Source organism: Prionailurus viverrinus, chromosome C1 (genome assembly GCF_022837055.1).
Source record: "Prionailurus viverrinus isolate Anna chromosome C1, UM_Priviv_1.0, whole genome shotgun sequence".
In the NCBI taxonomy this organism is placed as follows: Eukaryota; Metazoa; Chordata; class Mammalia; order Carnivora; family Felidae; genus Prionailurus; species Prionailurus viverrinus.
In genome coordinates this window covers 170,216,348-170,243,227 of record NC_062568.1, presented here as the reverse complement: position 1 = coordinate 170,243,227, position 26,880 = coordinate 170,216,348, and the positions used below count along the sequence as shown (strand labels likewise).

General features: G+C 54.3%; 1 protein-coding gene across 9 annotated transcripts in view; it reads left to right on the top strand.

Moving 5' to 3' along the window:
- The window catches only part of MROH7 (maestro heat like repeat family member 7), a 60,575-nt gene extending 35,714 nt beyond the window's left edge, over window positions 1–24,861 (top strand). For 5 of the 9 annotated variants that reach the window (XM_047873164.1, XM_047873163.1, XM_047873167.1 and 2 more), the window contains exons 12-24: window positions 63–239; window positions 675–829; window positions 3,014–3,152; window positions 5,722–5,912; window positions 9,008–9,145; window positions 10,264–10,378; window positions 13,771–13,911; window positions 15,077–15,256; window positions 15,798–16,010; window positions 16,588–16,710; window positions 20,300–20,402; window positions 22,498–22,560; window positions 23,095–24,861. In XM_047873164.1, coding sequence (XP_047729120.1) covers window positions 63–239; window positions 675–829; window positions 3,014–3,152; window positions 5,722–5,912; window positions 9,008–9,145; window positions 10,264–10,378; window positions 13,771–13,911; window positions 15,077–15,256; window positions 15,798–16,010; window positions 16,588–16,710; window positions 20,300–20,402; window positions 22,498–22,560; window positions 23,095–23,339 — 1,983 coding nt within the window. In that variant the 3' untranslated portion in view covers window positions 23,340–24,861. The remainder of the gene's footprint in view (window positions 1–62; window positions 240–674; window positions 830–3,013; window positions 3,153–5,721; window positions 5,913–9,007; window positions 9,146–10,263; window positions 10,379–13,770; window positions 13,912–15,076; window positions 15,257–15,797; window positions 16,011–16,587; window positions 16,711–20,299; window positions 20,403–22,497; window positions 22,561–23,094) is intronic. The other 4 variants (XM_047873168.1, XM_047873170.1, XM_047873169.1 and 1 more) reach the window with 4 other exon arrangements.
- Window positions 24,862–26,880: the final 2,019 nt, after the last annotated feature.

Sequence of the window (26,880 nt, the reverse complement as noted above, 5' to 3'; positions counted from 1 at the left end):
GACTTCTGCGTGCGTCGCTAGGGGTCTGTCCATGGGTGTCAGTGCCTCTGTGCCTGTTTCAGGAATTTGGAGACTTCCTGGGACCCCAGCAGGTGAAGGACCTGCTGTTAGCAGCCCTGGAAGGCTTGAAAGGCAGCTCAGAAGCCCGGGAGAAGGACTTGGGGGAGATGATGCAGCTGTCCTCGGAGGTCACCATCAGCTCGGTGCTGGAGTGGTACCACCACAGGGTGGTGGAGGTGGTAAGGCCCCCTGCGGGCAGGGGCTGGGCAGGGAGACCCCGCAGGGCCTGCTCATCCCTTGGGACCGGCCATCTGGCAGTGGCAGGATGGGGGTTGCCAGAACCCCAAGGCACCAGGGCGGGGCAGGGGTGGTGGTGGTGGTGAGTTCTAGGTGCCTCGACTTGCAGGTGAGAAAGAACTCACTTGATCCGGTGGGGGTGGGGAGGGCAGTGAGGACCCCTGGCTGTCTCCCAGGGAAGGAACAGGCGTGCCGCTCCCCCCTCTCTCCCCCTCTCTCTCCTGGGGCCCTCTTCTCTCTCTCTCCTCTCCCTTGCCACTCTATCCTGTCACTCCCACTTCCTGCCTTCTCTCATCTCCATGATCTCCCCATGCCTGCCTCGGGCCTTCTCCAACCGGCCACCCGCCTGCTCACGGCCGCCCCCGGCTGTGCCCCAGATCCCAGAAATCATGCAGGCCATCTACATGCAGCTGAAACACATCCAGGAGCCACGGGCCCGCGAGGTGGCCTTGCTGCCCGTCTCCCTCCTGGCCAGCTCCTTCATGACCGAGGTGGTCGTGGCCCTGCTCACGTGTCCCCTCCCGCTGGACAGGTACCGACTGAGGGGTTCCCGCCACCACTCCCAGGTTGGAGCAGCCCCCATCCTGGGCTAGGAACCTGTCCTTCCACCCAGAGAAGGCCCTTGCCCTCCCAGCTGGTCGCTTTTCCGTAAGATCTGTGGTGCTTCTGACAGCCATTCAGCATTTCCAAAGCACTGGATATGTCCGTGCAGGGTGCTAATACCTTCTCTCCTTGGTACAACAACCCCATTCTACAGATGGGCAAACTAAGGGGAGGTCTCTTGTCCTCGGCATCCAGTGAGCAAGCAGCAGGATGAGGACCTAAACTCAGATTTGACCAACTCCAAGCCCAGAGCTCTAGGGGTGCCGTAGAAAGGAGGCTTGAGTGTTGGTCCTGCCCCTGCCTCCACCTGCTGTGTGGTCTTGGGTGGTTTACTTGCCCTCGCTGGGCTTCAGTTTTCCCCTAGAGGCAGAAGGGGAACTACTCCCTGCAGAATTCCCACCCCAGATGGCTGGTTGTGACAAGTAGTGCAGCCAGCTGAGCTAAGTGACTGCCCAGGGCTGGACGCTGCAAGGGGCCTGATGGGCAGAGGGGACTGTGGCCAGAGAGGCCAGACTGACTGCTCCAGCCTCCCAGTCCAGGAAACACGCCCACACGTTTCTGAATGAACAGAACAAGGCAGCAAGTTGTGGGACCCACGCCTTAAGATGGTTGTTTGAGCACGAGGGCAGAATTGTGCAGGGCTGTGTGACGAGGTGTGTCTAGTAGGGACAGCTGGTACCATTCACAGAGGCCAGGGAGATCAGTTAGGAAGGTGAGGGCCAGGGTGATACATCCCCCTCCTCCCACCCGGAAGAATTTAACCCTTTTTGGCCACCCCACCCCCACCCCAGAGGGTTTCTTCTTGGAATCACTAAACCTTCAGACTCATAAGACCGGCGGTGGCGGGGGGCGGGGGGGGGGGAGGGCACACCTGACATCAGAGTCACTCAGGATATAGGACAGAGCAATGACAGGGGCTCCTCTTCCCAGGAGTCCTTGCAGCAGCCCATGCAGCAGGCCAGACAGCGCTGGGACAAAATTTAAGGCGGCCTGGCTCTCAGGGGCCACACCTCCACTTGCATGAGCCCCAGAGAAGAGGGTCTCCTTACATCTTGTGCCCTGGAGGCCTCACATTCCCCACTCGGGGCTTAAGAGCTGGTCTCTTGGGCCTCCCAGGTGAAAGGTATAGGAGCTGCCCTGGCTTAGATGGCTCAGGCCTCCTGGGAACCGCTATCTCTCACAAAAGCTCTATAGACTTGGCTTCTGGGGTCCCCACGGGGGGCGAGCCCCATCCCAAGAGCCACCGCACCCCGGGAAGCTCAATGCTACAGCATCCTCATCGGTTCTTAGAGTTAATTTATAGTTCCTCCCAGCCCAGATGCAATTTACCAATTGGGTCATTTTTACTATAAGCGATGTTGCCTAGCAACATAGTTGACATACTATCTTTATCATGTTTCCAGGGGAACAGAGCTGGAAAGTTAATGGAAGGTTCACATGCTCATGCAGAAGGGGGAAAGGGTTCTGTTAACCCGTTAGTGCACTGGCCGGTCAGTGCTTTCAGCTCTCCGTGACAGGAGTGCTCACAGGCTGGCCCAGATGCTCTCCCCTGCCTGGAGTACTGACTTCTAGGGGACAGGAGCAGGCACTCCTTGAGATTGTGTGACCAATGCAAGGTCCAGGTCCTAAGGGGCCCCCCTGGCATAGAGGAATGATCACAGGTTTTGAAGGCTGGTCACTTCCTGACTCTGTAGCTCATTAGCTGTGTAGTCTCGGACTGGTGATTTCACCTCTCTGAGCCTCAACTCCCATCTGTAAGATGAGAATAACAACCCACCTCGAGGGTCATTTGAGAATTCAGTGACCTTGAATGTCTTGAATATCTCGTTCACGGCTATATGCCCAGAGGTTTGCTTAGTGCCTGGCGTATAGCAGGTGCTCCATATTTGCTGAATAAGTCGTGTATAAAGCACCTGATATGATATGGGAAATAGGGTTTTCAATAATTGTTAGCCCCCTGCCTCTTAGAGAGTGTTTTCTGGACCATTCCTTGCTGACTCACCCATGGGTGCCATTTTGAGGGCATCTTGTCTTCTTCCCAAAACTGCTGGGAGGCTGGGTAGGGCTAGTGCCCTGGTCCCCACTAACCATCTCCCAACCCCTGACCTCCCAGCAACGGCGCAGAGATGTGGAGGCAGCTGATACTGTGCAAGCCCAGCTGTGATATCCGAGACCTCCTGGATCTGCTCCTGACGAGCCTGAAGGAGAAGCCCTTCACCAAGAAGGGCCGGGCCTCGATCGTGCCCTTAGCGGTGAGGACCCACCTCGCCTACCCCATGACTGCCTGGTCCCTTATCTCCCTGTCATGATCAAATCTGTGCATATTATACTCTGCTTCACATACTTTATCTTGGGAGAGTTTACCCCAGTTGTGATTTGACAATAGTGTGTGGAGTCCTTTGAGTAATCTGTGAGATGCACGAATTCAGTGCCTGAACCTGTTTTGCCCACCGGGATATCCCTAATGTGTAGCCTATACCGGTACATAGTAGACAGTAAAAAAAAATTGTTGAACTGATTCATTTAGTCAACAACAGTAATTGAGCACCTACTGTGTGCCGGGCACACATAAATTCTGGGGATTCAGCAGAGAACAAGGCATGCTGGTGGAGAGAAGCAAAGACATGGTGGGTGGAGGGGTGGGTGATGTTACCCCTTAACAGAGGAGGACAGTGTTGCTTGGTGACATCCCAGGTCTCAGCCAAGGTCACAGAGCTAGTGAGTGGTGGGGCCAGGGCTCGGACCCTGATCTCCTAGCTCTGAATCCTGCGTTTTGCCACCGTGTCCCTTTGCCCCTCTCCCCCAGCACTGAGTTCTATGAATAAGGCATGGGCACCCGCTCCTTCCCTGATTTGGTTTCCTCTCTCAGCCGTTGTGTGTTAGTGTATTCTTGAGTCACCCGTTTGTGCTTTTTGTTCAAGCGTAGTCCGAGCATGGATACAGTGCGGACTCATTTTTATCTTAACGGTGTCGACAAACCATTTGAGCAAGACTGAGCCAAGAGCAGAGCCCTGTAGCACATCACTAGAGACTTCTCTTTATCCTGCTGACCGTGTTCTTTGGATACAAGCATTACCTTTGGTCAACTGAAAAATGTAAAGGCTCTGAGTCCCAGAAGCTTAGCTTAGCTTGCCGCTCCCTCACTATATAACCATCTCTAGCCTTGGTATTTAGATCTGTAAAATGGGCAGTAATAGCTCCTGCCTTGTCTATCTTACCTGTCCGGAAAAGTGAAATAGTGTGTGCGGAAGGGCTTCCCGAGCTGTAAAGTACAAACTGCCATTCGTGGTCCCCACCCAGCCCTCCTTGTGAGACTTGTTTCCCTGGGAACATGCCAACTTCACAATCTAAGGCTTTTCCCTTGGGCTGGCTGCCTGGGGGCACGGATCTTGGCCATTTCTTCGTAAAGAAGGCTTCTTTCCCACCCCTCCCCTCATTCACCCTCCATCACCTGTGGGGCTGGCGGGAAGAGGACCAGAGACCCCAGTTTACAGAGGATGAATGAATCTGAGGCCCAAAGAGGGCTAGGGAGTGGTGGGACCAGAATGAGCCATCCAATCTTGTGACCCCCCGCCTGTCACCTCCCCCTGCCCCTGCACTGTCCTCCTGCCAGTTAGGCCTTAGTGGGCCGAGTGGGAGGTGGGCCCAGGCCAGGACAGACTGGATAGCAGGTGGAGAAGTTGGAAGGTGAGCACCCGTCAGGTCCCAGGGAGCATCGTGGGTCAAATACCAACAAAACCAAGCTTCCGGGACTTTGGAGGGCTGGTGTGGGGAGTCATGGATGGAAGGGGCAGGGGCGTGATCAGTAGGCGTGGAGTGACAGAGTCCAGGTCTGGGCCTCCCTGGCTCCCACTCAAGGCTGGGGTTAATTTCTTGGTTGCTGGGCACCAGGGGATCCAGTGAGGGTGGCCTGGTTTAATGGGCCAAATTGAAGGGGCAATGGGTGCCCCCTCACGGTCTCTGTGCTTGTGTTATGAATGAGGAAGAGGCAGGGCATCCTGTACCTGGTGTCTGAGTCCCAGACACCTGGGACTTGAGTCCCAGCCCTGCTCCCAAGGGCTGGGTGACCATGGGTAAGTGTCTTCTTCCTTCTGAGTTTGTCTCCCCACATTCACAACGGGATCAAGACCCCGCCTGACAGGGGCACCTGGGCGGGGCTCAGGCGGTTAAGCATCTTAACTTCGGCTCAGGTCATGATCTCAGGGTTCATGAGTTTGAGCCCCGAGTCCGGCTCTGAGCTGACAGCTCAGAGCCTGGAGTCTACTTCTCGGGTTATGTCTCTCTCTCTCTCTCTCTCAAAGATAAACAAACATTAAAAAATTTTTTAAAAAGACTCTACCTGACAAAAGGTGGGAGAGGATCCCTCTACCATGATTGTTCCAGGGTTGTGCAACATCAAGGAAGCAGGCTATTGTTCTCGTGTAGGGCTCAACCAGACAGCCAGGAGTTGGGGTGCGGTAGGGGGCGTAGAGAGCTGGGCTCTCCCAATTAAAAAAAATTTTTTTTTTAATATACTTAATTTGAGAGAGAGACAGAGCAAGCAGGGGAGGGACAGAGAGAGAGAGAGAGAGAGAGAGAGAGACAATCCCATGCAGGCTCCACACTGTCAGCACAGAGCCCCATGCGGGGCTAGAACTCATGAACTGTGAGATCACGACCTGAGCCGAAACCCAGAGTCGGAGGCTTAACTGACTGAGCCACCAGGCGCCTCTGGTCTCTCCCAGTCCGAGCCCGAGAAGAGCCAAGGTCCAAGTCCAGCTTGCTAGCGAAGCGACCCGGGCCCCTACCGGAGCCTGCAGCCAGCCTCCCCTCTGCCCCCAGGCAGCCAGCGGGCTGTGCGAGCTCCTGTCGGTCAGCAGCTGCGTGGGCTTCGTGAGGCGCGTCTACCCCCAGCTGCTCCTGGCCCTGCTCATTCAGGTCCATTACCACATCGGCCTCAACCTGCCTGGCCGTGTGGCTTTGCGCAAGGACGCCAGGAAGGATGCCCAGCCCTCCGTCTTCGTACCCGTGCGGTATGTCCACTGGGGGGGGAGCCAACCAGCGAGGGTCCTTTCGAGCGTCGTCAGGGCGATGGATCAGTAGAAATTAGCTTTGGGACTAAAGGAGAAAACAGAAGCACCCTTTTACAAGAGCCAGTACATTTCTTCAACAACTGTTTGGGAGCACCTGCTGTGATGTGTGGGCCAGGCTCTGGCTGACACTGGACAACGGCAAGCAATCAGCTCACAATTTCGTTTCTCCCCCGGGCTCTCTAGAGATATTGTTTGTATTAGAGTTGTAGCCACGGCCCACCATTTTATTTTCTATTTTTTAATACAGTACCTTTTCAAATGTTTATTTTTGATAGAGCAAGCCCACGTGCAAGTGGGGAAGGGGCAGAGCGAGTGGGGGACAGAGGGTCCCAAGCAGGCTCTGGGCTGACGGCAGAGAGCCCGATGCGGGCCTTGAATTCATGAACCGTGAAACCATGACCTGAGCCAAAGTCAGACGCTTAACCGACTGAGGCCCCCAGGAACCCACCACCCCCCCCCCCCAGCCACCGTTTTAATTATTAACCGGTGTAGGCAATATACGCACATGGGTAAAAGTCTCAAAAGACGTTGGAGGTGAGTCTCCTTTCCTCTCCTTACCCAGTGACCCTCCCCAGAAAAACCGGGTTCTTTCATACCCTTCCCCAGCTGGTTTATGCAGAGATAAGCACACATTTAGATTTCTGTTTTTATACCAACGGTAGCGGACTTTACAGTTAGACATTTTTGCTTTGAGCAGCTACTATATCTTGGAGATCATACATGTAGAGCTGCCTCATTATTCTTAACAGCTGCATAATATCCCTATAAGTGCAATTTCAAGGTACCATAGTCTATTTAACCAGGATCCTCTCGATTTAGGTACTTTGCAGCCCTTGGCACTTACAGACGGTGCTGCAGTGAGCTCGTGTGTATGTCTCTAGGCGTGACTGTACATGTAGGACGAATTCTTGAAAGTAGAATGGGCGTGTCCAAGGGTCCCTGCATCGAAATCTTGAGCTGGAACAGGCATGCGCAGTGGAAAGCGCTGGTGAGCCGTGAGTGATGAAGCGGAACACGGCAGCACCCCCTGCGGCACCCAGTTTGCCGAAGCGCCCTCCCTAGAGGGCACGGAGTGCAGGCGTGTGTGAGAATGACTGTCCTACGCCTTTGCAGGCACAAGGGAACAGACACGTTTATCTCTGCGGATCTGAAAGTTGGAAAAAAACGCTGTGATTTTCACTCGCGCCCCTGTTATTTTGAATGAGGTGGAAGGTGAAATGCCGTTTGTGTTTCCTGTTCTGTGAGCGGTGTTTGCCCCGTTTTATACGGGACTGCTGGGGATTTTTCTGGTGAGAGCGTTTTCTGTGCTGAGGACGTTAAGTTTTTGTCACTCGTGTTCCAGTTTGTCACTTAACCTGCAACATTTCATGGTCGTTTGCCATCCAGAAGTTTTACGTTTGTGTGTAGTTGAGTTTATCAGTCTTTTTGTTTTTAATGTTCATTAAAAAAAAGTTTTGTTTTTTTTTGAGAGAGAGAGAGGATGCAAGTGAGCAAGGGGCAGAGAGACAGAGAGAGAGAGAGGAAGGGGCGGGGGGTGGGGAGAGAGGGAGAGAGAGAATCCCAAGCAGGCTCCACGTTGTCACGTGGGGGTCGAGCTCATGAACCGTGAGATCGTGACCTGAGTGGAAATCAAGAGTTGGACGCTTAACCTATTGAGCCACCCAAGTGCCCCTGTCAGTCTTTTCTTTTTTGGCTTCTGTTGTGTAATGCTCAGAGGGGTACACGTTGAGGGGCGGAGGGCGAGCCCTTGTGTGGCGGGGCTTGAAGTTAGAGCACCTTGGATTTGAGTGCTGGTTCCATCATTTAGGCTGTGTCCGCTGGGTAAACTGCTTTAGCCTCTTGGCGGCCTGGTGTTCTTGCCTACGAAATGGGGGCAGTCTTCCTGCCCCACAGGTGTGCTGGAAGGACAAACAGGACCGCATCCCAGCTCGACACCGCATGCCGAGGCCGGGCCACCCATGCCGGCACTCGTGAGTCCGGCACCCCTGACTCAGAAAGCCGGCGGGCTCCGGGGCAAACAGAATCAGAGGAAAGCAGAGGAGGCGCTGGGTGGGGGAGGGAAGGGGAGCACGTGGCGGAGAAGTTCTCGACTGTCTAGCGATGAAGAGCGTGGCCTCCCTGAGCCAGGCTGTCCGGGGAGCGTCCCCCCCGACCCCCACCCCGCGCCATGAAGTCCACTTCTGCGCCCTGCGGCAGCCCCGCACTTGGACGCAGCTCCGCCTTGGGTCGTTGGCCCCCCCATCCCGCTGTAGGGTCAGGGCAACACATGCTCCGCTTTGCTGGGAAAAGCTGAGAACCTTCCAGGGAGGTGACGCTCGCGGAGTGGATGTTTGGGGGAGACAAAGGAGCCGCGCCACCGTCCCCAGACTTCCTCTTAGGGTCGCCTCCCCTTTTTTGCAAAGCAGCACAGACCTCACTTGCGGGCTCCTAGCGCTGTATCTTTGGGAGGGGGGTGGGGAGGAAGGAGGAAGGGTAGCGGCATTTTTGTTAAAATTTGGAGGCTGTTGGAGGAAACGGTGGAAGCGTGGAGAGGCCGGACCAGGCCTGACGCACCGCTGTTTCCGGGTCGGGGGAGGGGTGCTTCAGTGCCTCCAGGTTGGTGAATCACTCCTTACGTGCCCTGAGGGGGTGAGGGACTCCGGGCCAGCGCAGGTGACTGTACAAGTGAGCAGAGAGGACTGTCCTGCAGGGCGCTGCCCGGTCATGGGCGTGAAGGAGTGGGGACGAGTGAGGCAGGACCCCGGGGCTCAGCTGGGGAGGCCCGGCCCCCACCTCTCCCTCTAGGGAAGAGGCTCAGGAGAAACGGGAAGATAAAGCAGCATTGCTGAAAGGAAGGGAATTCTGCTTCTGTTTACTCTCTTTCTCAAAGCTAACAGTCATTTTTAAAAAGCCTCTTTGTCTGGAGACACCAATTACCGCTATCTAACAATCAGCATGGCGGAGAGATGCGGGTCTGGCCAGATGGGAGCTGCTGGGAGGGAGTCCCGGCCTGTGGGGGCAGGTGGCTGGAGATCTCAGCTCCCTTGTCTTGGCAGCTGGGTGGTCAAAGTGGTGAAAACCCTGCTGCTGAGGATGGGCTGCTCATACGAGGCCACCTTTCTGGAGGACCAGGGCGGCTGGGAGCTCATGGGGCAGGCCGAGAACCACCACCGCGGAGTGTCCCTGCTGGCAAGGTGAGGCTGGGGCTCCCTGGGGCAGGGGGTGCAGGGAGGCGGAGACCCCAGCATCTTCACACACACGTGGCTTCGCGTCTGTCTCTGGGCCAGACCCTTCCCTCGGTCCATCACCTATTTTCTGAACGGCGGGGTATCGCCTATCTTGGCGGGTGGATGCCACACACACGAATAATGGCACACGGTCCGTGGAGGTTGTGGCTATGACAGTGCCCGGCAGTTGTGGAGCACTTAGTATACTTACAAAGCACCTTTTCTCGCGGTCTTGGGACTTCGGTGCCCACGCTAATACAGAAATGGTGGGGTGGTCTAGTATTTCCGTGTGGGGCCTTGGCGTCGGTCTGCCTGCGTCTGAGTCCCAGCTCATCCCCTCCCCGCTGTGTGTCTCAGGGCAAGTTCCTTCCCCTCTCTGTGTCTCAGTGTGCCCATCAGTAGTGTGGAAATAGGAATAGGACCCATCGCCAGGGTTTGGGATGAGGGTTGAGTAGAGTACTTTGAACGGCCCCTGGTAATGGCAAGAGCTCAACACAGGTTAGCTTTCGCTATCATTATGCTGACCAGTGGGCAGGGATTATCAACGCACATTTTGCAGAGCAGGATGCCAGGGTGCAGAGAGGGACAGTTATGCACCAAAGGTCACACAGCTAGGAAGTGGCAACACTGGGAGATGACCTCCTGATCCAGACCAGGCTCTTCCCTTGCAACCATACACAGCCTCGCATAAGGTTGGGAAGGCGTACCTCGATTTCGGTGACGTGGCTCCTACAGTCTGTTCTTTAACCCTGCGCCCTGAGTGCCCAGGATGGTGCGGTCCCGGGGGTCTCATGATACAATTGCATTTATTGAGCACCTCCTGTGTTCTAGGCATCATGCAAAGGGCTGTATGCTCTGTGCTCTTGGGCGAGCTTTCTCACTCTGAGCCTCGGTTTCCCCATCTGTAAAACAAAGCAGTTAAACCAGGTGGCCTCTGAGAGCCTGTCGGGGTGGGAAATTCTGGGAACACAGGCCCCCAGGTGCCCCTGACTTGCCCAGAGTTTAGAGTGCCAGGCCAGACCCCGCCCAGCAGGCCCCCGGGGCTGGAGAGCCTGAGAAGACTGCTCGCCCCTCCTCACCCCCAGGGCCATGGTGCATTACTCCTGCCAGGAGCTCTGCCGCATCCTCTACCTGCTCATCCCGCTCCTGGAGAGAGGCGACGAGAAGCACAAGATCACTGCCACCGCCTTCTTCGTGGAGGTACCGAGGGGCAGCGGGCACCGGGCGAGGCTCCCCTGGGCCTCCCGGAGCACAGACCTCAGTTCACGTGACCAGTCATTTCTCCTGTGCAAACAGTACTTAACAACTGAGAGTTTCATGAGCATGATTGCTCTAGAATACAAAGGCCTCATGGAATTTCCCTTTGGTCCTCCTCTTTCCACCCCTTCACCCCATTCTACTCTCCCCAGACTCCCCTCATGCCCAGGCAACCCCAGCCTTTGCTGGGAAGTGCCATGTGCTGGGCACCAGACCTGCAAGGTTGGAGGTACAAATATGAAATTGACTCTGCCTAGCCCTCAAGGAATTTTCAATGCGGTAGGGAAGCCGGAGGACACCGTAATTATAACATGGGGTGCCATGGAGTGACCTGTGCTATGATGGCGGAAGAAAGGAGACTGGAGGTGGTGGTGGTGGTAGGAGCATCAGGGAGGACTTCCTGGAGGAAGTAACATCTAAGCTGAGTTGAATGTGTGGAGGGTACCAGGGGATGCTGGGGGAGGTGAATCAGGAGGTTGGTTAGGGTCAGATCCGGAAGAGGACACTCACCAACAATTATATAGCTAACATTTGCTTACTTATTTGAGGATAGATGGTTTTATTTCTTTATTTCTTTTTTTTAATAGGTAACATTTATTGAGCACTTACTATCCTCCAGGCACATTCTTAGTGTTTTACACATATATTTGATCCTCATGATAATCCTGTGGTGCAGATGCTATTTCATCCCCCAGTTCAGAAGGGGAAACTGAGGCACAGATTTAAGTTAAGTTTTCCGAGGCCACACAGCTCGTAAGTGGCAGATCCAGGATTCAAACCCAGACACAAACCCACTCTCTCCCTCCCTCTCTTTAGTTTAAAAAAATTGCGGTAAAATATACATAACATAAAAGTTACCCTTTTAGCCATGTTTAAGTGTAGATCCCAGGGGCATGTTTAAGTGTAGATCCCAGGGGCATTAGGTGCAGTCACATTCTTGTGCAGCTGTCAGCACCGTCCACAGAACTGCTCGTCGTCCTCCTAAATGCAGCCTCTGTCCCAGACTGAAACTGTATTCATTAAACACTATGCTGCCGTTCTGCCTCCCTAGCCCCTAGCAACCAGCACTCTGCTGTGTCTATGAACTTGCCATTGTAGGTTTCACATACGTGGAATCATACAATGTCCTTTTGTGTCTGGCTTTTTTCACTCAACCTTATGTCTTTAAGGTTCATCCATCTTGTTAAAGGGGCTCAGAATTTCATTCTTTTTTAAGGCTGAGTAATATTCCCTTGGGTGTATATACCACCCTTTGTCTATCCATTCATCTGTCGATGGGGCTCTAGGCTTACCCTTTCCTTAACATTCCCCTGGAGCACTGAACAGTGGCTCTCCACCCTGGGGCAAGGGTCCTCAGCCTGGTACCGGCCTTCTCCTCCTCCCCAGAAGATGTGGGCTGCTCTCAGCCAGAGCTTGGCCCACCATGTTCACTGTGGCACCTTGATGTAGCTCACGTGTCCCTCCCCGGCTTCCCCAGCCACCTCTGCTGTGACTGTCTATGTGCGTGCTTGCTTCTTCCAACGGCGGGTGAACTCAGGGGAGCCGTGTGACCCTGGCAAGTCCCGGAACCCCCCTGTGCCTCGGCTTCCTCGCTTATAGTATGGGGACAATAAATTGCCCACCTCATAAGGTTTTGCTGAGGATTAAATGAGTTCACGTGAAGCTCTGAGAATAGTGTTTGCACCTGGGAAGCACCGTCTGTGAGCTGTATTACTGCTGTTATTATTATCATCACCATCATCCTCATCAATACGCTTCCCTGCATCTCTAGCGTGTAGCCCGGAACCTGGTACAGAGCAGGTCTGAGCGTCAGTTGGGTGGATGGGTGGAGGGGTGGGTGGAGCCTTTCCTGCCTCCTCTCCCTCTGATCCACCACCCTGCCCCTCTCCCCAGCTCTCTCTTTTCATCATACAGACACAGGGCCTCAATAGTCACAGTGGAGGTAAGGCCAGGGAACGGATGGGAGAAGCATTCCTGAGGCTGACCAGGCAGGGGGCTGCCGTGGGTGGGAGGGTGGTGGAGAGAAGAAGGAGATGAGGGTGATGCCCAGTTTAGGGTTGGAGAGCGGAGGGCGGTGGTGCTAACCCCTGCCACGGGAACATAGGGGAAGGGTAGTTCTAAGGAGGAAAGGAACCGAATTTCGTGTTGGACCTGAACTCATGCACCGAAAGTGTGCTCTAAGCACATACTCTACCCCAGAGCTTGTGTTAGGTAACAGGGACCCAAGGAGAGGCACTCAGTTTGTGTTCTCAAGGAAGCCCCAGAGGGCAGAGGGGTGGCAGGAGGCAGACGCATAAGTAGATAGGGGCACTGGGGTTTCCCTGTTCAGGGCTCCCAGAGAAGGGGGCAGTCCACCCAGACGAGGCCTGGGCACAATGTCAACCATGGCTTCGAGGGGGAGCCGAGTTTTAGACGGAGCCACGCAAGGTGCTTGAGTGGAAGTGGGCGCCCTTGCAGAAGGGGATCCTGCCAGCACAGAAAGGACAAAAAGCCTGGGTCCTTCCACAGACAACGGGCAGCTTAGTTAGCAGCTGGTTGGCGGTCAGAGTGTGAGGATGGGCATGGCGTGAATGAGGCCCCAGGGGCAAGTAGGGCCCGATGGTGAAAGTCAGTGGGGGGCACAGGGGCTCTGAGCTGGAGAGTGACACGTTCAGCCTCTGGCAAACTGTTTTCCAAGTCAGGAGCTCTGGACGGCGCCATAGACTAGAGACGGTGCCTTGAGTGTTATATGCCTAGGGCTGGCAGTTAAAATCCTGAGCTGAGGGGCTCACTGAGGACGGTGGGCAGAGGGAAGCCAGGCAGAGAGGACAGAGTCTGGCGTCACCAACACTGATGGCTGGGTGGGGACAGGAGCCAGTGGCTGGTACTAACTAGACCAGCACTGTCCAATATGATAGCCACCAGCCACATTGGGGCCTAGTCAGCCCCTGAAATGTGTCTGTCTGAATCGAAATGTGTTGTGAGTCTGAAATTCACACCGCATTTCAGACTTGATTGAAAAAAGTCTTAGAGACTAAAATATGTCAATAATCTCTTTATTGATTACATGCCGAAATGATAAGACTTTGGATATCTTTTGGTCAAGTAAGATGTATTTGGTCAAGTAAGATGTATTACTAAAACTGACTTCATCGATTTCTCCTTTGCTTTTTTAATGTGGCTTCTAGAAAATTTAAATTTACGCATGTGGCTTGCTTTGGACAGCGCTGACCAGATAGCAATCGTTCATGCCCCACACTTAGCCCCTGGTCATCCGGGGTGCACTCCCCGTGCGTGGCGAGACGGATGGCTGCACTGGCCCTCGGCCCAGGGAGTAATTACCATCACCCCTGCAGCTTCTCCAGATGGAACAGGTGCGGCGGATCCCTGAGGAGTACTCTCTGGGGAGGATGGCTGAAGGCCTGAACCACCAGGACCCCATCATGAAGGTGCTGTCCATCCGAGGCCTGATCATCCTGGCCCGCAGGACTGAGAAGGTGAGCAGAGGACAGAGGAGAGCTCGGCCAGCCAGGCCCCGAGCTCAGGGAAGGGTGGAGCTTGGCCACCACGGACTCTCAGATGCTGGAACCCATTTCTGCCCCTGCCTCAGTTGCCCCATCTGTAAAGCGGGTAGATAGCCTTTAAAATTTCCCCATACATTTTATTCTTTTTGAAATAGTTTCCTTTTTAAAAAAATGTTCATTTATTTATTTATTTTTGAGAGAGAGAGGGCATGTGAGTAGGTGGGGGGCAGAGAGGGAGAGAGGGAGAGAGAGAATCCCAAGCAGGCTCCTCGCTGTTAGCACGGAGCCTGATGGCGGGGCTCGATCCCATGAACTTAGAGGCCATGACCTGAGCTGAAATCAAGAGTCAGATTCTGAATCGACTGAGTCACCCAGGCACCCCTGAAATCGTTTCTAATCCAGATTTTTCACAATGACCCTGAAGGCAGTGTGTATAGGAGGGGTTGGGGATGGCAGTAATCATTCCTGTTTTACAAATTAGGAAACTGAGTCCCAGATTGTTGGTGCACCTTAGCATTTTTTAAAGAAATGTTGGTTCATTTTTGGCAGAGAGAGAAAGAGGGTGTTCACACATGAGCGCAAGTGTGGGAGGGGCAGAGAGAGAGAGAGAGAGAGAGAGAGAGAGAGGAAGAGAGGGAGACACAGAATCCAAAGCAGACTCCGGGCTCCCAGCTGTCAGCACAGAGCCCGACACAGGGCTCGAACTCACGAACCAGGAGATCGTGACCTGAGCAGAACTCGGATGCTCAACCGACTGAGCCCCACCGGGCGCCCCCATCTTAGCATTTTAAAAAGTGCTTTGTTTTCCTCTACCTGGTGCCGTTGCAGCTCAGGGTCTAGAGGGCCGAGGGGACAGGATGTAGACTGCAAGCTAACTAGCAACACAGGCCATCTACCTAGTGCCAACAAGGGGGTGGCCACAAAGGGCCTCAGGTCTCCAGGAAGGAGTGAGTGAGGACACAGAGGACTTTGGGGATGGGAAGAGCTTGAGTGAGGGCATTCCAGGCCGGTGGGATGGCATAACCAAAAACCTGGAGGGGTATCGTCTCCACCAAGTTTATCTCAGTGAATCAGAGGCTGGGGCTCTCACCTGTCAGCCCAGGTAGGAGCCCCCATCCGAGATGGTCCTGCCCCACAGACTGCCAAAGTCCGGGCCCTCCTGCCCTCTATGGTGAAGGGCCTGAAGAGTATGGACGGGCTGCTGGTGGTGGAGGCCGCCCACAACCTCAAGACCATCTTCAGGGGGCAGGACCGGAAGCTGATGGACAGTTCGGTCTATGTGGAGATGCTTCAGGTCCTGCTCCCACACTTCAGTGATGTAAGGGATCCCACGGGGGTGGAGGGTGAGAGGGTTTGGGGGGGGGCTCTTTACTACTCTGGGGGATGCAGTAGCTGCCATGGCCCTCTGGGGGCAGGGCAGACCCAAGTCAGCCCAGGGGGAGGGGCCCCTCGTTCCAACTGGCACACTGTTTGTGAGTGGTTTGCATGGAGAAAGTTCCTTCTCTAATTGGTTCCCACAGAGAGAGCTCTTTTGTAATGAAGCCTCCCCAGACATGTGCCTCATTGCAATTGGCCCACCTGGCAGGGGCGCATTTTTTAATTGGTTCCAGCAGAGGGGGACTTTTTTTCCACTTGGCACTAAGGCACCTTTTAGGTTAGTGGGGGGCCCTGGCTGGGGAGAGAGAGGGCAGAACTCTGGACCTAGGCTCCAGTGAGGGGGATGCTGGCCCCAGATCAGCCCCACCAGGTGGCCTCCGCTTTTCTTCGTCCATCTCCGTGCTTCTTGTGCCTGGAGGGCCCCCACCCCCACCCCCCCAGAGTGAGTGGAAGGAAGGCTGATGCCTCCGCATACGGCTCAGAGGCCCAGGCAGCCTCTGGGAGGAGGGAGCATGCCTGAGCCTCCGGGTCTGCCCCAGTCACGAGAGGATGTGCGCTCCACCTGCATCAGCCTGTACGGCAAGGTGGTCCAGAAGCTGCGGTCGCCTCACACCCCAGCCGTAGAGGAGCAGCTGATCGGCACCTTGGTGCCCCTGCTGTTGACCATGCAAGACGGCAACGCCAAGGTGAGCCAGGTGAGTGTGTGTAGGCCCCGGGCCCTGCGGCCGAGCCTCCCGTTAGGGAAATGAGGCCAGAGTCACTAACCACCTGTCATGGACAAGCCTGTTTCCCAAAGGCACCGCGGTGGAAGTCCTCCTCAAAAGGAACAACTGCACTTGTGCATTTCAGAGTGGTGTTTTTTTTTTTAATTTTTTTGATTAAAAAAATTTTTTTGAGTTTATTTATTTTAGAGAGAGAGAGAGAGAGAGAGAGAGAGAGAGAGACAGAGCATGAGTGGGGGAGGGCAGAGAGAGAGGGAGACACAGCATCCGAGGCACCTTTTAGGGGCCCTGGCTGGGGAGGGCTCTGGCTGGCTCCAGGCTCTGAGCTGTCAGCAGAGATGCGGGGCTCGAACCCACAAACCACGAGGTCATGACCTGAGCCGAAGTCAGACGCTTAGCCGAGGGAGCCACCCAGGTGCCTCGGGCACTTGTGCATTTCAAACAGGATTTGATTTTCCAAAAGTCAGTTTCACCAAACTGTTTCTCTGGAGTATGTTCTGGCTGTCGTGGAGTTCCCCAGCGCTGGCATTGTCCTCCTCTTGGTCCCCAGAAATGTGTGAAGACCCTGTTCCGCTGTTCCTGCTTCATGGCCTGGGAACTGCCAAAAAGAGCTTATAGCAGGAAGTCCTGGGACAACCAGCAGCAGACGGTGGCCAAAATTTGCAAGTACCTTGTGAGTGCTTTCGAGACTGAGTGGTTCCTGATGAGTGTGCTGGAGGGGGCCAACTCTTCCCTTTTCTCTTCCTTCTGTTCACCCAAGCATCCTGCCTGGCAATTCCACGACCGCCCACAAGTTGTCGGCTTCTGAACGTGCATCTGTATTTCTGGCTTCTCGCTTCTAGTGTCCCTCTCCGGTGGCTTACCGGACACCTCCCTGGTGAACCACACGTGCTTCAAGCTTGGCAGGCCTCTCTGAGCTTATGGCCTTCCTTCCCATTTCAATTCTGTTCCGTCCCTCTAGACCCCCAAAGTAGACACCTAGAATTATCCTCGACTCCATATCCGTCACCTTCCACATTTGATCAATCTTTAATATCCTAAATATCTCTGCATCTGGTTTTTCCCTCCCCATCCCCACTGTCCTTGCCCTTAGTTCAAGACAAGGATGTCTCCCAGCTGGGCTCTGGATCCAGCCATCGCCTGGCTCTTTCAGCCTTGAATCTCATCTCTTCTGATCCCATCCCCACTCGGGCCACCAGAGCAGTCTGGTTCAAACACGAGTCTATCTGTATTATACCCCTGCTTTGAGAGCTTCAGAGGCTCCCTTTTCTGCATCAGCAATTGCCAGGGTGTATTCTCTGTGACACATTCCCACGAGAAATACCCCCGAGGGGACAAAAGAGGTTCTAAGATGAGTAAGTTTGGGAAACACTACCTCGTCATCTTCCTCTTGGAGGGTTGTCGTGCCATCAGGTCATTAAAGGCTCTGAGATGTTCGGTGCTGAGATTTTTCATGGTTGTTGAATCCGTGGATTCCCCAAGTTATTTATTTCTTTGTTTTATTTATTAATTTATTTGTTTAAGGTTCTCTGCCCCACATGGAGCTTGAACTCACAACTCTGAGATCAAGAGTTGGCTGCTCTACTGACTGAGCCACCCAGGCACCCCTTCCCAAACTTATTTAACCACAGAACCCCCTTTCTAGGTAACACCTGAGGGCATCCTGAAGTAGGAGCGGGCCACAAACACCCAGTAGGACGGTAGAACACGTCCTGCAGGATGCAGCCCTGTCCCTCCTCATAACATTTGGGAAGCTTTGCCATCTAGTCCCGTCTACCTCCCCTGTTGTCACAGGCCAGGCTCCCCAGGACGCAGACTCAGAGACAGAGATTAGCACGCAGGAGGTTTATTAGGGTGCACCCTTGGGATCGACACCTGCGGAAGGGAGGGCAGGGGGCAGGAGGAGAGGTCAAGCTGCAGCGTAGCTTTGGGGGAGATCTCAGCCAACACTGCAGTGAGATTCCCCAAACTGGGGCCAGGGGCCAGGGCTCTACACCCCTGTGTCCGTTTGTTACTGGAAGCCAGCCACCCTGGGAAGGGACGTGACCTTGGGCCAGCAGTTCTCTTCTGCGGAGGCGTTGCTGGGGCAATAAATGCTTCACACCAATGTGGGCGGGGCAGGCCAGCACCCTCCACACCAATCTAGTGAAACGTGCAGAGTAACAGACTCCAGGATTACAAAAAGGGCTGGATACGACCCTTATCGGTAATGTTCAAAGCCTCCACGATGCAGTGCCTGATATTATTACTATCATTTCCCAGAGGGAAAAAGAGGTCTGGAGGAGGCGTTTGGCCAGGGTGCTGGTTCAGATACCTACAGCGACCAGAGAATGAGCATGCGCAGGAGTGGTGGGGGCTGGGGGCAACCCGGAGGGCCCGGGCCCTCTTGAAAGCACGAGTGGGTGCTCCACTTCACTGTGCAGGCCAGGTTCTTGCCAGGTCCTCCGGCTTCACGAGAAAAGCTAGAAGCCCAGATTTTTATAAGACATTAATTAGTCATCAATTTAGCTTGTTTAAAACACTGCTGGTCACTGTTCTGCCAATGACTGTGGTTTGTGGCTTGTGACCTCTGTGTTAGAGGGTTAGAACCCTCTGGATTCTGTTTTGTTCGTAGATTTTATTTATTTATTTATTTATTTATTTATTTATTTATTTATTTATTTAATGGCGGGGGGCGGAGAGAGAGGGACAAAGAGAATCTTTAGCAGGCTCTGCGCTCAGTGCAGAGCCTAAAGCAGGGCTCGATCCCACGACCCTGGGATCGTGACCTGAGCTGAAATCAAGAGTCAGACGCTCAACCGACCAAGCCACCCAGGCTCCTCTAGATTCTGTTTTTGTTCTTTCAGCATCAACAGCGTCGCTCGTGTGAAGGTCAACTTCTAACCGTAGCTTTGAGAAAGGACCAGTAACCCATTCATTCATTTATTCATTCATCCATTCATCCAATGCTTTCTGGGATCTATGCCACACCAACCTTTGTCCAGGGTGCTGAGGACCCTGAGCTGAGTGAGCTGGCCCCTTCTCTTGAGGGAACTCTGGACCCAGTGGGGAGACATAGATATAAATAATTACAGCATGCTGTCATAGGTTGCAGAAGCATGAAGAGTGGCGAGAGCAGCTCTGTCTGAGGGTTGTGGAAGGCTTCAGGGAGGAGGTGGCTCCTGAGATGAGCCTCAAGGGATGAGAAAGATGCATGAGATGAAGAAGAGAGGGAAGGGCACTCCAATCAGGAGCAACTGCTAGTACCAGGCACAGATCCGGGGATAGCGGGGCCACTGGCACTGAAGCAGAGTGTGCATAGCAGGGGGGGCGGTGGTGGAAACTGAGGCAGAGGAGCATGATCACGAAGGCTTTGATGCCAGGCCCAGAGCAGACTGTCAACAGGAGAGTAATCATATTAGATTTTTCTTCATGTTTCTCAGCAGCCCCTTAGCAGGATGCCTGCCCCCCATGCCCCCTAGTTTCTACTTGATCGAACTCATCCTGAACACCACTCTCAGACTATTTTGCCCAAAACATTGCTTTGTCATTGCTCTATCAAGAATAGATGTTGGCTGGGGCGCCTGGGTGGCGCAGTCGGTTAAGCGTCCGACTTCAGCCAGGTCACGATCTCGCGGTCCGGGAGTTCGAGCCCCGCGTCGGGCTCTGGGCTGATGGCTCAGAGCCTGGAGCCTGCTTCCGATTCTGTGTCTCCCTCTCTCTCTGCCCTTCCCCCGTTCATGCTCTGTCTCTCTCTGTCCCAAAAATAAATAAAAACGTTGAAAAAAAAAATTAAAAAAAAAAAAAAAAAAGAATAGATGTTGGCTTCCTATTTTCTAATGCATAGGTAAGTCTTATTCCTGTCCGGCTTTAAGACCTTCCTAACTCTCCAGCTTATTCTTCACTGCTCTGTAACTCGAATCCTTCACGCTGATCAGACCTGTCTTTTTATCTATCATGTCCCTTGCATGCCATGTCCATTCTCACTAGGCTGGACTTTTATCTTTAGAACTTTCCTTTGAGCTGTAGCAGGGGATGGACTGGAAGAGGATATACCCAAGGCAGGAAGACCATGGAAACGATCATTGCAATCTGTTAAGAACAGATGAGGCCTGGTCTCTGGGGGTCTCAGACAGAGGCCAGGATGGTGGCAGAGACATTTAGGAGGCAAGCTTCCAGGGCTCGGCTGCCTGATAGGGTCACCATCCCTAGCTTTGGGAGGACTGGATGGGTAATTAGTGCCTCTGAGGCCCCAGCACTCTTGGGCTTTCTCTTCGTCCCAGGTGTCTACCCACCAAGACAGCGCCTTCACATTCCTCAGCCAGAGCCTGGAGTATGCCAAGAATCCCCGGGCCTCCCTCCGGAAGTCCTCAGTCGTGTTCATAGGTAACCTGACAGGGCTAGACTTGCACCTGGGGCGCTGCCTGCCCTCTATTTTGCTTCTTCCCCTTGGAAGGAAGCCACCAGCCCTCCTGGCACCTGGGAAATGCCTCTCCTTGTGTGCAAAACTTGGCCAGCAGATGGTCATGGTGCGAATTAGAAAGGCGTTTCTTCCTCTAGATCCCTCCTTGGGAGGTGGGCCACAGGGTGGATCCGGCCTGGAGTCTTTGTGCAGGTCACAACCTTGGCAACTGCACAGCGGAACTGCTGTCTCCCCCCTCCCTTCCCCAGTACAGCACGGCTCCGGGCCCAGCAGGAGCCTACCATTGACTGTGGCAAGAGAGGCGAAGCTGTGCGGTAGAAAGTGTGAAGTAGAATCTCAGCTCCATGATCCCCTTTCTGTGTGACCCCAACTGAGTCATCTACTCCCACGGAGCCTCAGTTTCCTCTCCTGTAAAATGGGGATTAACTCCTGTTTCACAGATTAGATGAGAATATTTTTTAATAATGTGAAGACTGGCTAGTCACGGTGCTCCCTCAACATCAGCTCACTCTACACTTCCCCGAAACAACTCGATTCCCCTCATTCAGAATCCCCTTCAGACCCTTCCGATGGCAGGTGGGAATGTCTCCTCCCAGCCACGCCCCTCCCCTCCCTCAAATATCCACACACTCCTTCACCAGGACCAAGAGACCCTGGTGCATAGGAGCTTGGACAGGATGATGTTCCCAGCCCGCACTTTGCAACATTTCTTTTAGTTCTTTTCCCCAAGTCACTTGTGGTTTTCATCCGTCCAGTCGTCCATGCACCCATTCACTGGCTCATTTAGCAAACGTTGTATGATGCGCCCCTCTGCATCAGGTACCATCCAGGCTTAGTCTAGAGAAACAGAGAACCCTTCTGGAGGCGATGTGGATGGCAGGGGTGGGGGCGTGCTGTGAACCTGCTCTGTGCAGGGACAGAGGAGCCAAGCCAAGGACTGGGGGCATCCCTCAGAACGTGGGGGCCTGCTCAGAGGCAGCTTCTCACACAGAGTGACATTATTTGCCAGATGCTGACTTCCCTAACTCTTGCTCCAAATTAACCACATCTAAAAGTGTTGGTGTTCAACAGCCTCAGGGGTGTTCTCTGTGCCAGGGATCTGTGCTGGGGAACCAAAGCAGGGTAGAGGCTGCATCTGCCACAGACGACCTCTGGCCTGGTACAGGGGTCCCTAACTTCTTGCGGGTTTGGGAAACCCTGAAAAAAGTTATGAACACTTGCCCCTAGAAAAATGCATACACATGTATAATTGTGCGTGTGATTTAAGATCCTGAGACCGCCCTTCCCACTTCCCCACCCCGAGCGGATCTAAGCTTGAGACCCCTGGTCTGGTGGGCAATATTCATGAGTCACAAAATACATCACAGTGTGTACAGATGAGAGAAACTCAGATACTCTGGGAGCCCAGAGAGGCACGTAACCTAGCGTGGGCGCAGGGTCAGGAAGGATTTCCTGGAGAAGTAACCATGTTAAGCTGAATATTCAGGGATAAATAGGAATGAGCCAGGCAGAGAAATGTGGGGCGGGCCCAACAAGAGGTGAGAGGTACAGCCTGACCCATTCGAGGACCTGCAGGTACTCTGGGGACCAGGCACGTAGGCTGGGAGCCGGGGAGGGCTGAACAACGTGGCCGAGGAGCGGGGTCTCATTCCCTCCAGGACCCCACACCTGCCTGAAAGGGGCACAAGGCGCTCCGTGTCCTTTACATTATTACCGCTCAAGCACCTCGGGGAAGGGGCCAGCTGAGGCAGCAACCTCCCTGAGTCTCAGGCGAGGACACTAAGGGCCAACCTGGGTAAGGGACCACCTAGGGCCACACTGTCAGCGTCAGCTCTAGCCCAGATCCTGTCCCTGTCCCGGTGCCATTCCTGCCCTCTGGACCTGCCGTCTCTCCCAGGACTCCTCTTGGGGAATCTGTTCCAGGGTCAAAATGAAGTTCTCTGTTTATGTCCTCCTTTGTGGGACTCAAGGAGGGTGGGAGAGCTTCAGGAGGTCTGGTCTGAGGGCGGGGGCCCTAGTCAGGAGTTGGATGCACTCACCTCTTGGCTTACACTCAAGGGTCCCTGGTCCCCTGCATGGAGAGCATGATGACAGAAGACCGGCTGAATGAAGTTAAAGCGGGTAAGTCCTGCCCTGCGTCTTTGAGATCTCAGGGGCCAGGGAGAGAATGAGTGGGCTCGCAGTGGGTGGCAGAAAACAGAAGGACTAGGTCCCAAAGCAGGGGGCATCAGCTCAGTCCAGCTGTGCTAGTCTTCATCCCTGGCGAGCAGTGTTAAGTACCACGGGGTCACCAGGACATGGAACACACAGCCCCACCCTAGGGGAGTTTAGAGTCTAGGAACCCCGGCTAGAAAACAAGCCCCAAACCATTTAGTACAGAGCACGTGGTCCAGGCTCTTCATGGGGGCAGGTTAATTTTGTAACTGGGGAAACTGATGAAGTTGGGGCAATCCAGGAAGGCTTCCTGAAGGAGGCAGATTTTAATTCAGGCTTCGAAAGGCAGGCACAGTTTGAACGGCTGGGAGGAAGATGAAATGAAGGGATGTTAAACAAAATCCTAAGCCGAGACACTGGGGTGAGAAGGGAGGATCCGCTGTGAGACCTTTGTGGGGGACCTGGTCTTAACAAGCGGCCTTTCTCCTCCCCCTGACCCAGCTCTGGAAAACCTGAGACACGACCCAGAAGCATCAGTGTGCATCTACGCGGCCCAGGCCCAGGACCACATCCTAGCCAGCTGCTGCTGGAACTCCTGGCCGCTGCCACACGGGGACTCGTGGGTGTGCGACCCAGCCACCACGCACCGCTGGAGCCCTAGCTGCAAGAGCCTGCCCGCTTCTCACAAGCGGTGCTCCTGGATCGTGCAGGCACTGGGCTCCTGGAAGATGGCCTTGAAGCAGTGATGTGCCTGAGCCCCCGGCCCTCCCCAGAGGCCATGCCCACTATAAATGCCACGTGGCTTACCTCTCCCCCTGCGTGTTTCCTCCTGGAAGACGCCCCGTGCCCTGGGGCAGCCATTGCTCCATGTGGCACATTTGTGAGATGAGCGTGGCCTTCATTGCGGACTCAAGGCCATGGAAAAAGTCCACCTTGTGCCTCGATGTCCCCTCCCCCACAGAGAGGGAGGAAGAACAACAGGAGATGATGATTGGGGTGCCTTTAGGGGAAGGAAAAGGACAGACTCCCCTCCCCCATGACGTCATGCACTTCCTGGAACTCTGACCTCTGAGTCTCACCCTCCGGTCCTTGCCCAGAGATCAGCTGGCTGTCTTTCATTTGGGTAGCATTTACTGAGCACCTAACCGGGGCCAGGCCTGCTCTGGGTGCTGGAGGAGAACAAGACCCAGTCCCTGGCCTTAGTAACGCATAGTCTGATGCAGTGGTTCTCAAAAGGGGTGATTTTGACATGCAGGGAATATCTGACAATATCTGGAGACATTTTTGTTTGTTACAACTTGCGGAAGGGGATGATATTGTCATCTAGCGATTAGAGCCCAGAGACGCTGCTAAACATCCTACCGTGCACAGCACGGCCCCCCACAGTGAAGAACTATCCATCCCAAATGGTTAAAAGTGCTGAGGTTGAGAAACTTTGGTCTAACGGAAGTATCAGGGACATGTAAAGACATCTGTGCCCAGCAGGGCGGTGCTGTGATGAAGGGGCTCATGGGAGCTTGTGAAGTTCAGGGGACGTATGTAGGCCAGCCAGGAGTAGGGGTGTCAGGGGCAAGACCCCCCACTAGAAGGCTTGGAAATAGGACCACATGGTGGGCGTGAATGGAGGAGAGCAGGGCACACGGGACTGAGGACCAGCTGCTCATACGTAGGTTCAATGGATCCTAGAGTGTGTGTGTGTGTGTGTGTGTGTGTGTGTGTGTAGATCAGGGCCAGGGCCAGCTTGCCATGGTGGTGGAGGCCGTGTTAAGGGAGCAGCGGGAAGGCGTGGTGGGGTGTTAAGCAGGGGAGAGATGTGGACAGATGTTGGCTTTAGAAAGCTCCTTCCTCTAGAAGATACAGGAACCCCGCAGGCATTGCTGGTGGGAGGGCACATGGGTGCAGCCATTCCAGACACAAATCCATCACTATTCATTCATATTAAGCTTATGCATGCCATGACCCGGCAGTTTCACTCATGGGCACACATCTCGGAGCTCTTCCCAGAGGTCCACAAGAAAAGATGTATGAGGAAGTCCATTGCAGCATTATTTGTGGTGCCTGGGAGAGGAAGCCGCCTGGGTATCCGTCCTCAGGGAGTGAACGGGCACCACGGAGTCCCATGCAGCACTTAGAGGCAGTGGGGGTACGTGTAGCACCTTGGATGGGACCTAAAACCTTGTGCTGAGGGAAAGAGGACGTAAAAAAATGTCTGCACAAAAGAAGTCACACTTTGCAAGAACACTTACAAGCTGAAAATACACATTAAAACACAGGCCGGTGGGAGGGAGGAAGGAGGAGGGCTCTGAGGCCTAAAAGGGAAAAAATGATAAAAGGGAGGGGAAGAAAGCTCATTCTGTGGTGGAAGGAAAGAGGGGTGGTGAACAAAAGCACAGGCAGGGAGACTTGGCTGGCAGTTCGTGGGGAGGAATGGAAGCCTGGATGGCAGGGCAGGGTGGTGAGGGAGGACTGGACCCTGGGGAGACAGAGGAAGGGGAATTGTCAGAACCCGGTGGTTGACAGAATGGAGGAAGGGGAGGGAGAGCAAGGCGCTGAGGGTGGTGCCTGCATTTCTGGGTGGATGACCTGGGTCAATGGTGTCCCCCACACTGGTTGGTCCCTTAGGATCAGAGGCAGCTTCACAGAGACAGGAGTTGAGGCTGGATGTGGTGAGCTTGAGAGGCTTGGTGTCGTGACAGTAGAGACATCTGCCAGGTGGCTGGCTGGCTGCACAGTGGGGAGTTCGGCAGAAGGACCCGGGATGGAAGCACGTTCGGGATTCCTCGAAGACAGGGCTGAGGTGAGATTCCCCAGGGCGAGAGTGTAGAGTACATTTAAGCTGCTGCTGGGATGAGGAACCCAGGATGCTGACCACACAATCGTCTGCCAATAAATGGTAGGCCAGGGCCATCAGGATTCTGGGCCTAAGAGAGAGCAGGAAATGGGAGTGCTCCTTGTGCATAACCTCTTCCATTGCCAAGAATGCTCACAAGCATGGCCTCCTTGGAGTGTCGCGGTAGCCACATGGAGTTGTGGCGAAGGCAGGCTGGCTTCACTGCCCTCATTCTACAGATGAGGGCAGGGCTCCAAGATGAGTGGGCTTTGTGCAAGGTCACCCAAGAGAATCAATAGAAGTGTGGGTCCCAAACGTCTCCCAACTCCCGTGGCTCAGCCCTTTCTACCCAAAGACACTGCTGCTTTCATTGGCCAGAACCCAGGTCTGGGCTGGCCTTGACAAATGACAGCTGCCACATTCTGGTCTGGGTGGCTTCGAAGCACAACAGAGGCCGACAGGGGCTCAGTGATTGGCCAGCGCCCCCAAGTCATCTGGAGTCAGAAGGATCAGAGAGCGCTTGGCAAGTCACTTCCCTTTTCTGAGCCTCCCCCGACATCACCTGTAAAATGAATTCTCACCTCACGGAGTTTTATCGGAATCCAATAAAAAAATGGAAGCCACAGGATCTGTAGGCTCTGTACCCAAGAAGGGAAAAGATAATGAGGAGGAGAGTGAGAACGGGAACCATTAGGGAGCAGGCTGGAGGATGAAGGCAGAAAAGGAGGTGCTGAATTGGAGGAGAGGAGGCACTTGGACCAGGTGTCCTGCCGGGCATGGGCGGCAGCTAGAAGGGAAAAGCCACAGGCCCGGCCCTGGAAGCCGCAGCCCTCCGTGCATCCACCCTTAGCCCTGCTATCTCTTTCGCCTGCGTATGAGATAATGGCTAAGCCTTCCAGCTCCACTGCTGTGCCTCCAATCTCTTCTCTTCCCTAGTCTCTCACCAGCATCTCCTCTCTTAATCCAGCCTCCTCCCATCAATTCTTCACCTGGCAACCCAGGCCTTCCTAAAACAAATCTGTCCTTAGGTCTATCACTGGCTCACTATCCTCTGCCAGATAAAGGCCTGACTGCCCTCTGGCCCCCATCCACCTTGCTGGCCTTTCCTCCTGATTCGTGGCATGTACCCAGCATGCCAGGCTCTTACACGCCTCCATGCCTCTCTGCACAGGGGCTCCCACTGCCTAAGATGCTCCCTTCCAGAGCCCATCCATCTGTGGAGACCTTCCTTTTCTGAATCCCCGAGGTAACACCCACTCTTCTAGGCCTCCCCTGTGCAGACTTGTAATCGGCCCTGGTTTAGGTCTGCAGCCTGTCCATCTTTCCTTCCAGACCAGGCTGTGGGCTTCCTGAGGCTGTAGCACCCAATGCAGGGCCCGGGTAGCCATCTATTGGGTAACCCTGTGGCTGAAGGAAGGCACACCTCCCCTGGAGATCCTGTTTCCATCTCAGCTGGG